Below are 18,160 nucleotides of genomic sequence, written 5' to 3'. Positions count from 1 at the left end.
ATTGTCGTAGTCACACTCTGTATATATATATTGAACTGTACACTTTAAAATTAATTACATCTCAACAAAACTAAGTTTTAAAAGAAAAATTAACATCAAGGAGCTTGACAAAGTATATCTTAATAGAGAGTCCTAAAACAGCAGGGGTCACCTATGGGTTAGGTAATAACATACCCAGAACACCACTTAATTCAGAGCCACAAAACAGATTCTCTGATATGGATGCAAAAGCTTCCCCTTCAAATAAGTATCTCCCACTTACTCAACAAGAGTCCAGGACACAAATTCAAGTCTAACAGTATCACATTTATGCTCGCAGCGTCATCATACAAACCTACGCATTAATCTAAAATCTGAGAACTACATGTTTAGTTTCTTATAAGAAACAAACAGAAGGGCTATAAGCAAATGAAAATTCTCACCCGTTGCCTAAAATGAAGATCATCTTAACTGTCAACTAAAGAAGCATTTTTCAGCTTTCCCAAGTAGCCAAGAACTCTCTGGTTCTCTGAATCACATGCCTTTCCAAGCAGATGATCTCACTCAATTCTCCAAAACCTGAATATTTCACGTACTCTTCTTTTGTACACACATCTGAAACCTCTCTCTCTGATCCAGTGTTGCTCAGGAATATCAGAAAATTGAAAGAAAAAGAGGGAGCCAAGAAGACAGCACCTCTAACACAATAAAGGCCTTGGCACCTCAAATCCATTTTGATTTACTAATTCAAAACCTAAAATATTGTCTGTCTAGAACAAAGTAAGGGCTCAGATATTAGTTGTTTGTCTAGAACAAAGTAAGGGCTCAGATATTAGTTTAACAATTATGATGGTTGTTACCATTTTTCATTTGTCTTGCATTTATGGCAATTCCCCCACTTCAATTTATTTTCTCTGCTTTCTGTAAGGGTATCTTATTGGAATAAACCTGTAGGATAAGTATCAACAGAATTGCTTATTTCCCCAAATTCTAAGAACTCAAACCTTTCACAGACCTGTCACTTAGCAAAAGATTACACCTTTAATGGCATAATTCTAGTCATAAAAATAAAAATCTCATCTCAACTTAGTTTATCCCCAGAAAGTACCTGCTCTGGTAACTGTGACCCAATAAATCATGCCAAGACTAGTCTACCTCACAGATTTCTCCACATTCCAACATTTACAACGATAAATGTCTTTCCCCCTCCAGTTTCTCTTTTCTAGTCATGGGGTTGTTAATAAGGTATCACTGCTAATAGGATACAACTACTTAATGTGTTTTTTCCAATCACAGCTGACTGCTTCCCCAAATATGCTAGGAATATTCATAACCCTGTATCCTCACCCTGTCTGTCTAAAAACCTCCTGCTTAATATCAAAGGCAGGTACAAATATTGCCCTCTGTGAAACAACCTGGAGCTCTTTAAATTTTAACAGGGGAGCTTACACCTCCCACAAGGGCACACAATTCATCTTTCTATAGGATAATCCTGTATAAAGCAGAACACATAGCAGCCAATTAATTTCACAGCACTTTCTTCACTGTATAACATAGTGCTTATCATAAATGTGCCACATTTGATCTGCTTGTAGACTTACTTCCCTCCTCCTTTCATGGTATACTAGCAGTACTTAATGTACTTGTATGTGCCACAATAACAGCACTCTGAAAAATCTCTAGTGGAACAACTTCACAGTTCAGTCCCTTACGCACTGTTGACATTAGTATCTACATGACATATGCAACTTCTGACAAGTTATTTATTATAAAGTCCTCAAAGACCACTGAACTAAAATCAGGGTCCTTCTGAAGCTGCTTAACAGGTGTTTGCCAAGTCTCAGCTATCATACTATAGCCTATTATCAAATCTAAGCAAGCATGCCATTTTCCTTGTGCTCTGAGTTCTTCACAGAAGAATGACTGCGACAGAACCACTCCACTGTCATAACCGAGTACTACTTCTTTTATGTAAACTGACACAGTTCACATACCAAACCCAACATAAACCCTTTGAGTACGTACAACTGAGTGATTTTTAGTATTCTCACAAACTTCTGCATCATCACAACTCTGTAATTTCAGAATATTTTCCTGGGTAATTATAACAGAAAGAAAAGCAGGGCTACAACTGATTTACAAAAAATCCATCTGAAAGCTTTTCCTAAAAATGGCCATGTTTTTATATTAAGTGGAGTTCCCTGTGCTACAACAAAAACTAAAGCTTTAATGTCTGTTTCCAACAATGTACCGATTATTTTTATTACAGCACTTCTGGCACAACAGCACAATCTGCTTTCTAATGGTCATTAATATCAAAAGTGAGTGACTAAATATCTATATGGAAAGAGAAATTAAGAGAAATTCATTAAAGCATTTGAAAGAAAAATCACTCAAAGGAACTGCTTCACACACGAAGTCCTTCAACAGGAACTACTCCAGCAACAATTTCCCTAGAAGCAACAAGACTCAACAGGATACAAGTGGAAATGGATCTCTGTCAGCTTACAGGCTCTAAGACTTAAACATCAAGAGTAACTGATGCAGAGATCCTCCTTCACCATGAGGGCTTCCCCAATGTCTCAGGGGGTAAAGAATCCGCCTACAATGCAGGAGAGGGATGGGAAGATCCCCTGGAGGAAGAAATGGCAACCCGCTCCAGTATTCTTTGCGTGGGAAATTCCATGGAGAGAGGTGCCTGACAGGCTAGTCTATGGGGTCGAAAAGAGTCGGACAGAACTGAGCATGCCCACTAGCCCCTACCATGAATAGTCACCCTAAATAAGAAAGCTACTTTGGGGCTTGTCTTCCTACCAGAAAAAAATGTGTTAACAAATTTTTGAGTAATTATAAACTATGTATGATAGTTTATAGTGCATCTGAAAGAGATGACAGTGTATCTGAGTAACATTAACAAGTATCTAAAATGGTAGTTTCACACATGTTAATAATTTATGTTAAAGTCACCTAAGAACTTCCAACACATATTGCATCAGAAATGGCCTTATGAACAAATAAAATGACAGGCCTAATTTACATAATTTATAAATTAATTTGCATTAAGACCATAGAATCCACTCCTCTGTTGCCTCCTCAGAGATAGCATATGTTAATATATAAGTGACTCAAATTTTAATGTTTGATTATCCTCCAGTATGAAAAGTATTTACAATCTTTGGAACTTGTGCATCAAAACACATGAAAACCCAAGCAAAAATAAAAATCACTCTAATTCTAACAAAACATCATTAATCACCTACTCCCTGATATCTAAAATGTATCTCCTTAAGAAACACCTAATGCTTATATTCCTAAAGTTTCTGACAAGAGTCAGGTTAATGATGATTAAATTGCATAATATCTTTAATGAAATACTCTGGTCTCCTCTCTGACCTCCCCCATGTCAAAGAAAGAAAAGAAAAGAAGAAAACAACCTGAAACTGAACTAGCCTCCAAATCTACCCCACTAGTTCAGAGGAAACACAGATGACAGGCTAACATGCTAAACAACATAAAATACAACCTGCAAAATCAAGTCTGGAAAACTTGGATTATTAAGGAATCTTCCTATCTTAAGTATAAATGGTATCATCATTATGTTTATAAAATGCCATTATGCTTATAAAAGCAGTCTTTATCTTACACTGATATACTACTTTCTTATATAAACCAAAATATTCTATATTAGTAAACAAAAAACTTGAAATAACTACTAAAAAACATGTCAACATAAACATCAGTCTTCATTTCACTATGCATTAGTTTAGAAGACTTCTGCATGCTAGAGATTAAGTTAGATTTTGTGGAAAGGAATGGTGGGGTGTCCATGATTCCCTTCATTTTGATATGAAGGGAGTCAACAATATATGCAGAAGCAATAATATATGTCAGTGTTAACAGTGTGGCATGTGGGATCTTCCCAGACCAGGCACTGAACCCGTGTTTCCTGCATTGGCAGGTACCACCAAACTACCAAGGAAACCCAAGATTAATTCTTGATTAACTGAAAGCATAATAGTATTTGAGGTTTATATATAATGCAACCTTTGTCCACATTTCCTTAGTCTTCATAACAACTCTATTAGTAGGCATGATCGTTTTAGGGACAAGAAAACTGAAGTGATATATGACTCTGGTCATAATCCTTTCTGCTAAGTGACTAAGCCTTTGGATTCCTCTATCAGCTGCCACCCTAATGTAACAATAGGCAGTAGAAATGCCAAATGTATGTCTTAGAATATTCATGTGAACTTCATGTTCTTAAGGGTGTGACTAAGCAGACTGATTTAACCCCCCCATTTATATAGCAGGACACAGAACTTTCAGCACATCTCGAGTCAATTTCCCATCTTCGTTTAGTAAAGAATCAAAAAGTTAATTTATGATGTTACTAAGGATAATTATCTTAACCTCGTGAATAAAGTATCTTCAGGATGACTCCCGAGAAAACTGATAACTACCATTTTCCTAAGAAGTTTTTCCATTCTTAACTAAACATGCTTGCTTTTCCTACAAACCTCAGTATATAATTGAATGAGCTCTTTATTAAGCCACTGTCTGGTTACTCAGTCATCAGAAATCTTTTTTTATTGGCCAAGTTTAGAATGGAAGGTCAAAAACATTACTTTTCACTGTTACTTTATAATATCAAGCAATACAGAGAACTAAAGGTATTCTCTTCCTCTTGAAAAACTAGAGTGAGGCCAACAGTGGTGGTGTCACCAATTTTTAAGACCAAATAGCAGTGGTAAGATATATGAAGATATTTCTGCAAACATTTCAGTGCTTTCATTATTCCTTGCTGTCTTCATCTGTTTTACGCAATCTCAAAATTCATCACTTAAAACAACTTTTCCCAAACGTACTTAGAATGCGATGATGCATCTTTATCAACTTTCTCATGATTTTTCAAATACAAATGCTATTCTGGAGGCATTAGAAACCATTATTCTAACCCCTCTGCCTTTTAGAACTGTATCATCATCTCCAATCTACAAATCTTAACACTTCAACATTAATGCCTAAATCAATTTGCATTGTAAAATCATTACATATGCTTATTGTATCCTATTTTGCATTGGTTGGTTTGCTCAAAGGAGACTACTGAAATTTTAAGGAATCATTTTTTATAGTTTTGCTGTAATCTCCCACAATGCAAATCTAAGCAGCTAATATGCAAAAAAAAATAGAGAACATGAGACTGCTAATTAAATTCCATTTATCATTAGGCAAGTCAGTCCTTACATTTATGTGGCACAAATTAAAAAAATGACTTGTCAAGAAAAAGTGTTAGTCCAGAAAATATTGGACATGTCTCCATATGCCCTGACAATATATATAAACTGATTCTATAAAATTAACAACAAAAAAATCCACCCTTATCTAGTCTAACTCTAATGATTTGCAGAAAGGTATTTTTTTCATTGGGCTTCCTGGTGGCTCAGATGGTAAAGAATTTGCCTGCAATGCCAAAGACCTGGGTTAGATCCCTGGATCAGGAAGATCCCCTAGAGAAGGGAATGGCAACCCATTCCATTCGTCAGTATTCTTAACTGGAGAATTCCATGGACAGAGGAACCTGGATGGCTACAGTCCATGGAGTTGCAAAAAGTCAAACACAACTGAGCAACACACACACTTTTTTTCATTATGTTCTGACAGAAAGAGGGGGCTTTATTTGAAAACATGTTTGTTATTCATTACTACAAAATAGAACATTTATTACCACAAAATAGAAAAACAAATGATTCTCACTAGCCAGCCTCTAATTGGAAGAGCAAACATCTTAAACATACCTGTCGTAATAATCCCGTTGAAAGTCATAGTCCAAGTCAAAAGATGAGCTGAAAAACAAATACCAAAGAGGATTAATTTGGAGCTGTTGACAACACCAGATGGGAAAAAAAAAAAAACCCACCCTAAACCAACCCAACAAATAGATCAACAGATTAGCATGGACTAATGCCCAATCATTAAGCAACAGATCACTAAATTCCAACCACTTTAGGCCATTGGACATACAGTGGCCAAACTGCAAATTTAGCCATAAGATTGCTAAAATGCCAACACATAAGAGCTAAAATAAGAATATGGAAAAACACAATAGTAAATTAAACATTCTTATGTCATCCTCTTTCCCTTTCTTACTCCCTCCCCAGCTTCTTAGAAGCTAAGTAACTTCTTTTGAAGGAATTTAATTTATACTAGTAGGGCTTCCTTGGTGGCTCAGATGGTAAGCACTCTGCCGGCAATGCAGGAGACCCGGGTTTGACCCCTGGGTCAGGAAGATTCCCTGGAGAAGGCAAGAGCAACACACTCCAGTATTCTTGTCTGAGAAATCCCACGGACAGAGGAGCCTGACAGGCTACAGTCCATGGGGTCTCAAGAGAGTCAGACACAACTGAGCGACTAACACTAACTTTAAATAACAAACTACTCTTTAATAGTAAAAAATCTCAGGAATTCCAACAACTCTCTGGGAAATGGGCTAAAATGAAGTATATTAACACAAAATTAATAAAGCAGTCCTTTCACATATATAAAACATACTAAAGTTAACCCTCCCCACATCCAGAAAACAGATAGAGAAGATGCCCACTGATGGATACAATGCAGTTATAAATAATAAAGTTCCGGACCTGAGTAGAGGGGACGGAGAAGGGTGTTCTGGTACTGACCCGTACATCTCCGCTGCAGATCGTTTCACACCTGCTTTTCCTCGGTTCACTTTTGGCTCTGCAGCCAGATTAATATCTGAGGGGGGAAAAAAACTTTAATGACAACTCTGTTGGGAGGGAGGTGTCTCAAACTGCACCTTTCTAACGTGTACATGGCCATATAATTAACAAAAGTCAAATGATGTATCTCATCTTTCCCTGTTATATAAAATAGGCTCAAGATTTTTTTACAAGGTTAGGACTTAATCCTCCATTTCTTTGTCCTCTGTTCTGTACCAACAAAACAGAAATGCAAAACACACAAAGTTTGTCTTTAGTACCTTTTACCCCTCGACTTGAACACCTCAATGAGAAACTGGGGACTTTTATTCTCCTTACAAATAGGATAAACTGAGAAGTTGCATAAAAAAATAAACACTGTGCAGTGAACTGCTTATAGGTAAACAATCTTCATATGTATGCACACACTCCAAGAAAAGGGAAAGAATTAAAGGAAAACAATTCTAGTTTCCATATACAACATAATTTTTAAAACACCTATGCCAGAGTGCCAAGTTGCTCACCATGCCACCCACTACCTATCAAAGAATTCATGTTCTCCCAAATATTCTAACAGATGAGACAATTTCTCAAAAAACAATTAAATAAAAACTAGCCAGCTCTCCAAAACTCAATTCATCAAGTGACCAGTAGAAAAAGACTTTTAAGTACATTGCCTTATCTGCTAAACACCATTACATTTACGAATAATCTTCAGAGTTCTTAGTTCACTAAACTCATTTCTATTTTTATAATTAATGTTTATAACAACCCTGCTTTTACAGTTTTGACTTTGGAATCATAAGATTTTATAAAACTGAAGGTACACTTTTTAAAAGAAGCTTAAAAAAATGTAGTAACAGGATTAACTACACTATGTATCCAACTGATTTTACAACCTCATATAAGAATTATTTCACAATAAACTACAGAACAGTTGACACTTGAACAACGTGGGGACTGGGGCCCTGACCCTCTGTGGAGTGGAAAGTCTGCATACAAATTAACAGCTGGTTTTGCACTGGGATTCTACCAATGCTCTTGTAGTACTGTAATACACACTAAAAAAAAAATCATCTGTGGTTTTGCACTGGGATTCTACCAATGCTCTTGTAGTACTGTAATACATATTAAAAAAAAATCCACGTAGAAGTGAATCCATGCAGTTCAAACATGTATTATTCCATCAAGGGAAAAATGTATTAAGTCAATATCCAAAATAAAATACTTTTGGTAAAAACAGTGATATGGTTGTTTGAGGCTGTGGCACAATGTGCACACAAAAATCTGACGTTTTGTTTTCTTAAAGACCTAAGTGTCCCCTATTCTGCCCACTGAAACTAACAAGATGCAATTAAAATTCAGTAAACACTCCTGGTATACAACAGGGAGTGGGTTTCTAAATAGCTCCCATTAAAAGGAGCCAACACTCTTATAAGATACCCAGATGACCCAGAATATCCTGTGGTGCAGCAAGCAAGGAAGAAATGTAGTATCACAAGAGTAAGGTCTCAAGGACACAGGAACCAACTTAAAGGTGACTGATCCACTGGCCAAAGATATCTCGAGTTTCAAACAATAATTTGCAAACATATGATTGAAATGTATGTAATGAGATCTAAAGTTTAGAATATAAATTTTCTGAATAGAGCTCAGATCTCATTTCTCAAAAATCTGAACATGCTACATCAGAGGCGAACCCTACTGAGGAACAACCTATGAATCACCTCAATTAATCCTCCCAAGTTATCTAAATTCTCTTGACAACCACATAGTAGTATTACCTTCATAAGAATAGTTAATAAACCAAGGTAGTGCATGCGCGCACACACAATTATTTTAACAAGGAAAAGCTATGTAGGCTGCCCAACACATAGCTGTGAGGCCCTAACATACATCTGACTCTAGAGCACATGACTAAGCTCTGTTTCTTCACCCAGTCGACTGTGTTCAAAATGACACAGCCATTTTAGGCAGCAAAAGTACCTTATGAAATATTGTCCCTCTCTCTCCTACTTTACTCAAGACTGCCAGCTAAGGGTTATCCAGTCTCTACTACACCAAATGGCCTAATAAGTAAAACTCTCTTTAGACCTATAAACCTAATATTTTTATTTTTTATTAGGTTGATGTCAGACATAACATCCAGAACACCTCTCTGACTGACAGCTTTATGGAGAGGGAGGGAAAGAAAAAGAAAACATGAAGAGAATAACTCCCAGATCTGAATTACATAACCAATGAAAAATTAATTCAACCCAGATCTTACCTAAAACCTGGCCAGCAATCATTCTGCCATCCTCTCCTGCCACAGCAGCCCGGGCATTTCTCTCATTAACATACTGAACGAAGGCAAAGCCCTTATGAACAGAGCAACCCACGATTTTGCCGTATTTTGAGAAGATTGCCTCCACGTCAGATTTCTTGACCACAAGGGTATTGAGATTCCCAATGAATACACGAGAGTTCATGGAGCGAGGATCCGTCTTGTTGGTAACATTGCTGGCCATTGTCTTTGATGATACGGTGCCTCACAAAGCTGAAAAACTGAGAGGGGAAAAAATGCACTCAGGTGAAAGGATGCTAAAAACAAAATAATCCTTGATAAAAACCTGTTCTACTCTTATTTTGAACCATTCTACCTACAATTATCAGTCAACTTAAACAAAATGGATCTCACAGCAGCAAGTTTATTCGTATTCAGAGACTTGAGCCCATGAATATATATCCTTATAGAAATTCAACCTCCTTTTCTGTAATATACTCCTGCTAGACCATCACTTCAAGGGGGGGAAAATCCTCTTCACATAATACTGGCAACACAATCCTCTTGGAAATTATTAATCCCAAGTAACTTCACTCTGTTTAAAAATCCTAAAGCAAATCAAAACCCCACCAATCTCTCTACCATAAATTTCTGTTTTTCACTGTCCCAGTCATGTTAATTGAACCATCCCTTGCCATCTATCAATAACTCCACCTTTTTTCATGTTGCTTTTACCGAGTCTCACTCATTGCCACATAGATATAAAGAACTCCAGTTTCTGCCCACAAACTATTCTTTAGCTAGATGAATGTGGACAAGTGACACTCTGCCCATCAAGTTTAATTAACTTTATTATATGAAGGCAACAAATAGAACCAACTCATTCACTCTGGAAATAATCTATTTCCAGATACTTTGACTGATTTATAGCATCCAATAGATACCTTAAATATCAATACCATTTTTTTATAGAATGTTAATGATTCTTTATGTGAAAACAATACAAAATATAGCTAGGACATTTAATAATGTGGATGGTGATGATGATAAAACTAGAAGGTAGAACACTGCCTTAATCAAAAAAGAACAAGAAGCAGTAAGAAAACCAACTTTCCTCAGACCATTTCAAAACAAAAATTATCTTTATATATGTTACAGAGGCATAATCTGTAACTATGTGGAGATTCATGAAATCATTTTAGGTCTTAAGGCACAAGATGTTTTGATATTCTTTAGCTTTTCTATCAGCTTTTTGTCTACTGCTCCTTCCCATTCCAACCACCAAAGTTAAACCGGGCTTAAGATGGATCCACCCTAGATATAGAGTAACATTCTTAAGATTATTTCCCATTTAACCCCTTGAAAGGTACTGAATAGCAGTGTCTAGTATTTCTTCACTTTCCAATCCTCAAGAAGATAATGACAAACTAGTTCTTGTGGATTATGTAAAGGTCTTATATACATTTAAAAAAAACCAGATGGTGTAACATTTACACATGACCACTACCATTCTGACCCTTTAAATACCTTGTCTTTTCATACACAAACAGAGTCTAAAGCTTTAAAGCTCTGATCCTTCTGAAATTCAGGAAACAGCCTGCCTTTGAGTTTCTAAATTGTATCTTTACAATTTTTTTTGACACTAAGCAGTAAAAATTAACCTAATAGTGGCTACTCAGACTCACTAACAGCTTTTCAACTTAAGCAGGAGCACCAAAAAGGCTTAGAACTCCAAGAGGAATCAAAACAGAAGCCTACTAACAAGGCCTAACTGGTTTCAAATAATAACAGTTCTGTGTGGCTCTTAAGGTTTGCTATTCTTTTATGTGGAGACATAAGCCAGTTTTCAGCAAATGTTTTTTTCACAAACTATGTGTGTATATATATATATGGTAAATACAGGTAAAAGTTCCCTGAGTTTCTTCTTAGTATTTATTTATTTGTGGTAGGCAGGATCTTCTATCTCTGCCCCAGCATATAGGATCTCTAGTTGTGGTCTGCAAAATCTTAGTTGCAGCATGTGGGGTCCAGTGCCCAGACCAGGGAGCAAACTCGGGCCCCTGCCCTGGAAGGCAGATTCTCAACTGCAGGACCACCAGGTAAGTCCCTCTCTTTGAGTTTAAGAAATTAACTGTGGGTAACGCAAAAACCTATGGACAACATACAGAATACAACTTTATGTCAGTGCATCCCAAACAAAACTCCATAATGCACACTGGTAAGGGCAAGTCAGAAGCTAAAAAGCATGTTATATATCACTGTGGGAGAAGCAAAAGCAGCAACTAGGAGCCTAAAAAAGCCAAAAAGCTGAAGAACATCAAATATCCAGGTAGTATTTACTGGAAAGAAAAAGAACAAATGTTAGGAAAAGCAGTTTCAACACGAAGCGTCTTGCCTGAGTCAATAGTGGGCGGGTACAAGGTACTGCACTAAAACTGTCCGTAGGTGCTAAAGCAGCTAAAGTCTCTAAAGAATCTCAACACTCAGAAGCCCCATGTGCATTCCGTTCTCAATCTCTTTTCTCCTCCTAAAAGTAACTTCACAGTAAAATCACTTTCTTCCTTTTAAAATAATTCTACTACCTAAAGTGTACCCCTGGGTAGTATAGTCTTACCCACTGATACAAATTTGATGTCTTTTACTGCTCTTTTTAGATAAGTTCCCCTTTAACTTAACATTTATCTTATGTTAATCTTGAGCATTTATTTGTCCTGCAGTTTTTCAAAATTTCATACCCTCAGCATAATTCCACATATTCTTCTGTCCTTTGTATTTTCAGAAATTGGAAGCTGTGACCAAAGGCTTGATCAGACTCACGTGTGACACTTCTGCAAGGTTATATTCAAGCAGTATTATCTTTTTGTAATGTTATTAATGCTAAAATTCTACCAGATCTCTCTATAGTAACTCAAGCTTATCCTTAGTATTATTACTTACAAAGAGCTTGAAAATAGTTTTATCAGTTCCTGCAACTTAGTTTGCCTGTGTCCTCTGTATCTGTCAGTTTCGCTGGGTATAAAATCACTTAATCACATTTTCTTTCCTTAAATATACTCCATTTACTTCTGGACTGCCACAGAATCATTCCAAACTATACACCTTGCTGGCAAAGCTCTGTTCTCTCAACCTGAGTAGACATTACAGGGTTTTGGCTTTATAATAATTCATTAAGATGGGGTTTTCTGGTTTTAAAGACAAATAGAAATGAAATAGATCTAAATGAGTGTATTTGAGGGTGCCTCACCAGCCACAGAAGTTTACACTTTGGAGTCACTCTTATAAGACAAGTCAATTTCCCCTAGCTTTTTAAAAACAGTAAGTAAAAAAAGAACACAGAATAAAAAACACACATAATCAATTTCTTCCCTAAAACTAGTTTCAAAGATTAAAACCACAGAGGGAAATATTTCTGAAATGACTGACTCCCTGGTTACTCTGTGAACTGTTTAACTCAGTAGCAGATATCAAATGGTTTCCAGAAAAGCAGAATTCCATAACAGTACAAATGGAAAAAGATTGAGTACTTCCCTAGAGGTTACAGGGTGGTAGAACTCAAACCTCTATTTAATGGAAGCATACTCATGTGTGTGCTTCTATCTTTTCATCCTAGGTTATTTTCACAATTTTTTATCATCAAAAAATTACTAAGATTGGTGAGTAAAAGTCAAAACCAACAATGGTGAGTTACTTATTACACCAAAGGATGTATCTGTCCATTTGATTATGTTTTATGTTGAAGCAATAAAAGCAATGAGTGGCTGTATGAAGGACAAGAACTGCTCAAGATTCATGGATACAGAAATGTGTTTCTATTACCAATTCTACCACATCAGTCATATCCTAAACCAAAAATCATGAAATCTACACCACGTAGATTTGGAATGGAGTTGGAATACAAGCTAACCTGTCAATTTTATTTGTTTTCAACTGTTTATCTTGAAGTTTGAGTTATGGTGTATAACTCCCATAGGCCTAATATGCCACTTCCTTTCTCTGAAGCAGTTTAAAGACAAAGTGTCACTAGATGGCAGCAATGAGTTGACAAATTTTTTAAATGATAGCCATCTTCTTGAATCCAAAGACTTCCTATCTCACACTGTCTTTCACAATTTCTTATCAAGAGTTTCTCAGTACCTCTTAGATACTATAAATTTCTCTGCCTACTCAGGGCAACATCACCTGATCTAAACTGCTTTCCTTTAACACACTTAAGCTCCTATTTTGCCCCTTTAAGTTCCTTTTACACTACTTTCCTGTTATTCTTCCCCACCATCATATTCTCTGCTTCCTATGTGTCTTCATTGCATTCATCAACTATTTCCCTCTGGCCTCCTTTGGTGGGCAACAACAAACTGTCCATGTCTGCAAAAAGTTGGCCATCGTACAGTTGGCCCTCCCTATCTGCAGAGTCTACATCTGTAGATCTAAACAATCATGGATCAAAAAATACTATCAGAGGAAATTTACTATATAAAGTTCCAAAACCCCAAACCTGAATTTGCTGCACACCATTTATATAACATTTACACTATATTTACTTTTTAAACTCAGCTATGTTTTCTTTTCAGAACATTTTCAACAGTAGAATATATGAATTGGCACAGAGCAGGTACTGCTTTGTTCATACAAGCAGCCAGTCAGCCACCGTCTTTAAATGCATTAACTGTAATGTACAATACCCCACTAAGCACTGTATTTGGTGCTTCTTACACATACTGATTTTCCTTTTTTTGAAATATAGTTGCTTTACACTGCTGTGCAGCAAAGTCAATCATCTATAACGTGTACAAAAAGCCCCTTTTCTGGATTTCTTTCCCATTTAGGTCACCACAGAGCACCAAGTAGGGTTTCCTGTGCTACACAGTAAGTTCTCATTAGTTATCTATTTTATACATAGTAGTGTATATATGTTAATCCCAATCTACCAAGTCACCCGCCCTTCCCCCACAGTATCCATGTTTGTTCTCTGTGTGTCTCCATTTCCTCTTTGAAGATAAGATCATTTATACTATTTTTCTAGATTCCACATATATGCATTAACATACAAATTTTTTTACATTGTATCTTCTTTACAACTATTTATGCTACATTAAGGTATTATTAATATAAATAATTATAATATTTGGCATTATAAGTAATCTAGAAACAATTTAAAGTATATGAGAGGATGTGTATAGATTATATGCAAATACTACACCATTTTATACAATGGACTTGAGCATCCCAGAGCCTGGTTATCTGCCAGGGTCCTACGATCAGTCTTCCTAGGATACCAAGGGACTGTAATTTGCTCATTCCCAAAGCTAATTATTTATCAAAACACAGACATAGTCCCAAGGTAAAGACTATCATGTAAAGACTACTAACATGAAAAAACAGCACATGCTGGTATTTTCAGACCACAAGAATACCAAATTGACCATTTTAAGAATCACTTCATTGTACACCTGAAACTAATACAACACTGTAATAAATCAACTATACTTGCAGAACCAATTATAAAAATATTAACACTGAAAAACAAAAATAGATTAAAAGTAAAAATGGTACCCCACAGCCATCTAAACAAATATCGGGGAGCAATCTCACTCTACATACCAGAAGTATAATTATCAAAACAGTAAGACAAAATGGTCCCCCCAAAAGTTATGAGCAACAAAAAAGGGGAATAAAATAATAAACCATTAACATGAAGAAGTGTTTTAAGAAAAGTATATTGAAAAAGACTCAGACTACAACCTGTTAAATCAGTGACGATTACACCCATGTAAGAACTGATTAAGACAACTATCAATATATGCCAAAAGCCCTGCGTGAAAAGCTTGTCAAAAGAAAAACAGGCTTTACATGGATTCCAAGTATGACTATTAACTAAAAAAAAATTACCTCTACTACTATAGAAATATGAGTCACCACTTATATGAAGTGATCTAACATTATATGCTTCCTGATTTGACGAAATAAACATATGTCACCTAAGCAATATTCTTAGTAAAATATTTGGCTTGAATCGCTACTGTAGGGAAACAATCAGATTTCAAGTCTGTGGGGACTTTATACAATACAACTTGTAAGGACTCAAGAGTAGGAAGACATTTCTAGATTAAGAAAGCAACACCATGTGAAAGAGATCTTTTCTGTGAAAACAAGAGAAATTTAATGTAGATTGTGTAAGAGATAATACTGAATTAATGTTTGCCATGTTGCAGTTCCCATCTGAAGTATCACGCCTGTAACTTTAGTATCACTCAGGAGGGGAAAAAACACAGATCAAACATGGTACATGTAGATAGTTGTTACCAGAACAAGAACAGGAAGGCTGAGACAAGAATGGCTTATTTTATAAAAGTACACATTATCTGTTCAAGTTTTTTCTTTTTTTTAAGAACCTATTACAGCAAATGGAAAAGAAATATATACCACATCACACTCTTGAGCAAGTTCCCAAAAAAATCATTTTCTTGTCAGATATGCAGAATGGTCATCCAGCGGGGTAGAGGAGGAAACTGGCACTTATACTGCTGTAACTATGTAAAACTAGTATACATTTCTGTAAACTCATTTGAAAATCCTTTGTAAAGCTATTAGAGCAAAAACTAATTTTTAAAAAAGCTCTTTAAAAAAAGAACAGAAAAATCTAAGTTAAATCTAAGTGCTAAGCAATGGGGAGGTCAATAAATCTGTACTAATTAAGCAACTGATGACGTTAAATAAATTTCAGGTAATCCTATTTTGGAATGGAAAGAGAAACAAAAGATGTTTTGTAAATTCCTGGACAAAAAGTAAAAAAAGATTAGCCTTTTAACAAAAACATATTGTACAAAGTTTACATACTGGTAAAGATGTTAAAAGAATATAAAACATAGAGAGGTTAGATACACCTATAGCTAATGAGACAGGAAAATGGATCAAAACATCAAAATATTGGTAATGGTTATCTCCGAGTAGGTAAATATTTTCTTTCTCTACATGTTTCCAAGTTTTAATAAGTATTTCATAATAATAAAAAAGGACTATTCCTGTCCAAGTATAGTGCAACAGACCTCAATGACAAAAAAATTAAATCACATAGATCAATGTCCCAAATTCTTCAGAGGATGATTAATCATCAAACTTCTTGAATTGCCACTGAAGTCAAGGGACCTGAAAAAGATATTCAATTCTAAAACTTAACAGGCTCTGAACTACATTCTAGATGCTACCCAGATGCTATCATGTCTGCTATCTTTAGCACTGTCAGTATCTGTAGAATTCACTGTTAAGTGCAAGGCTCTGCATTTCAAATACTATTTAATCCTCTTATATCTAATTCACAGTCCTTGGTTCCAACCTGAAGAAAATTTCAAACTTTGATTTTGTTGTGTGAAGTTTTAACAATCTCTCCCAAGTATATATTCTCCACATTTTTTCAACATATTGTCATTTTAAAGTTTAGTAAGATTAACACACTAAAGCTAAACTATGTTAAGTCTTTGTGTGAAAATCAAAGTTGCTCAGCCGCGTCCAACTCTGCAACCCCATGGACTGTAGCCCATCAGGCTCCTCTGTCCATGAAATTCTCCAAGCCAGAATACTGGATTGGGTAGCTGTTTCCTCTCCAGGGGATCTTCCCAACCCAGGCCTCCTGCATTGCAGGTAGGTTCTCTACCATTTGAGCCACCAGGGAAACCCAAGAATACTGGAGTGGGTGGGTAGCTTATCCCTTCTCCAGAGGATCTTCCCGACCCAGGAACTGAACTGTGGTCTCCTGCACTGTAGGCAGATTCTTTACCAGCTGAGCTACTGTGTGAATCACAACCAACTGGAAAATTCTTAAAGAGATGGGAATACCAGATCACCTGACCTATATCTCCTGAGAAACCCATATGTAGGTCAAGCAGCAGCAGTTAGAAGTGGGCAACAACAAACTGATTCAAAATTGGGAAAGGAGTATGTCAAGGCTGTATGCTGTCACCCTGCTTATTTAACTTCCAGGCAGAGTACATTATGAGAAATGCTGAACATCACAAGCTGGAATCAAGATTGCCAGGTAAATTATCAACAACTTCAGATATGCAGATGATACTACCCTAGTGGCAGAAAGTGAAGAGAAACTAAACAGTCTCTTGATGAGGGTGAAGGAGGACAGTGAAAAAGCTGGCTTAAAACTCAACATTCAAAAAGTGAAGATCATGGCATCTAGTCCCATCACTTCAAGGCAAATAGAAGAGGAAAAAGTGGAAACAGTGACAGATTTTACTTTCTGGAGCTCCAAAATCACTGTGGATGGTGACTGCAGCCACAAAATTAAAGACGCTTGCTCCTTGGAAGAAAGGCTATGACAAACCTAGACAGCGTATTAAAAAGCAGAGACATCACTTTGCCGACAAAGATTCATATAATCAAAGCTATGGTTTTTTCAATAGTCATGTATGGATGTGAGAACTGGACCATAAAGGTGGCTGAGCGCTGAAAAAATTGATGCTTTTGAACTGTGGTGTTGGAGAAGACTCTTGAGAGTCCCATGGAGTGCAAGGAGATCAAACCAGTCAATCCTAAAGGAAATCAACCCTGAATATTCACTGGAAGGGCTGATGCTGAAGTTCCACTACTCTGGCTACCTGATAAGAAGAGCTGACTCACTGGAAAAGACCGTGATGGTGGAAAGATTGAGGCCAGGAGGAGAACAGATAACAGAGGATGAGATGGCTAGGTGGCATCACCTACTCAATGAACACGAGTCTGAGCAAACTGTGGAAGAGAGTGAAGGACATGGAAGCCTGGTGTGCTGCAGTCCATGGGGTTGCAGAGTCAGACATGACTTAGCAACTTAGCGATGAAGATTAACACAATTTTCTTTCAAAAGATTTTTTTATGCTGTATTTTAGTTTTGAAATGATAATAAGATCAATCTCAACTGAAAAACCTTTCTGCGAATGTTCTGTATACAGAAAAGCTCTAACCAGGTTTATTTCTGAATAAGACCCAAGTTAGTTAACTATGAAAGTTTAGACTAGCCTATTTCAAAAAATATCTTAACTGAAAAGGTAGATACAAAGATATCTATCCCCACAGTCATGCCATGCCCATCGTGACTGAACTACATTTAAAGTACTAACTTTGACATGAGAACTTCCTGAATAGAAAATACAAAAAGAGAATCCCCATACTAAAAATATACCATAATTAAAAAGCAAAAAACTGATCAATGTGTGCAATA

The 18,160-nt window shown here is 36.3% G+C and overlaps 1 protein-coding gene across 9 annotated transcripts in view; it reads right to left on the bottom strand.

The window, feature by feature from the left end:
• HNRNPC (heterogeneous nuclear ribonucleoprotein C) overlaps window positions 1-18,160 on the bottom strand; it is a 45,437-nt gene that overhangs the window by 11,786 nt on the left and 15,491 nt on the right. For 7 of the 9 annotated variants that reach the window (XM_065941773.1, XM_065941772.1, XM_065941774.1 and 4 more), the window contains 3 exons: window positions 8,965-9,242; window positions 6,618-6,732; window positions 5,775-5,822 (listed from right to left, as the gene is read on the bottom strand). In XM_065941773.1, the coding sequence (XP_065797845.1) occupies window positions 5,775-5,822; window positions 6,618-6,732; window positions 8,965-9,205 (404 nt within the window). In that variant the 5' untranslated portion in view covers window positions 9,206-9,242. The remainder of the gene's footprint in view (window positions 1-5,774; window positions 5,823-6,617; window positions 6,733-8,964; window positions 9,243-18,160) is intronic. The other 2 variants (XM_065941778.1, XM_065941780.1) reach the window with 1 other exon arrangement.

Source organism: Muntiacus reevesi, chromosome 7 (assembly GCF_963930625.1).
Source record: "Muntiacus reevesi chromosome 7, mMunRee1.1, whole genome shotgun sequence".
NCBI classification, from domain to species: domain Eukaryota; kingdom Metazoa; phylum Chordata; class Mammalia; order Artiodactyla; family Cervidae; genus Muntiacus; species Muntiacus reevesi.
The sequence above is the reverse complement of the archived record's forward strand: the minus strand, read 5'-3'. Positions and strand labels throughout refer to the sequence as shown.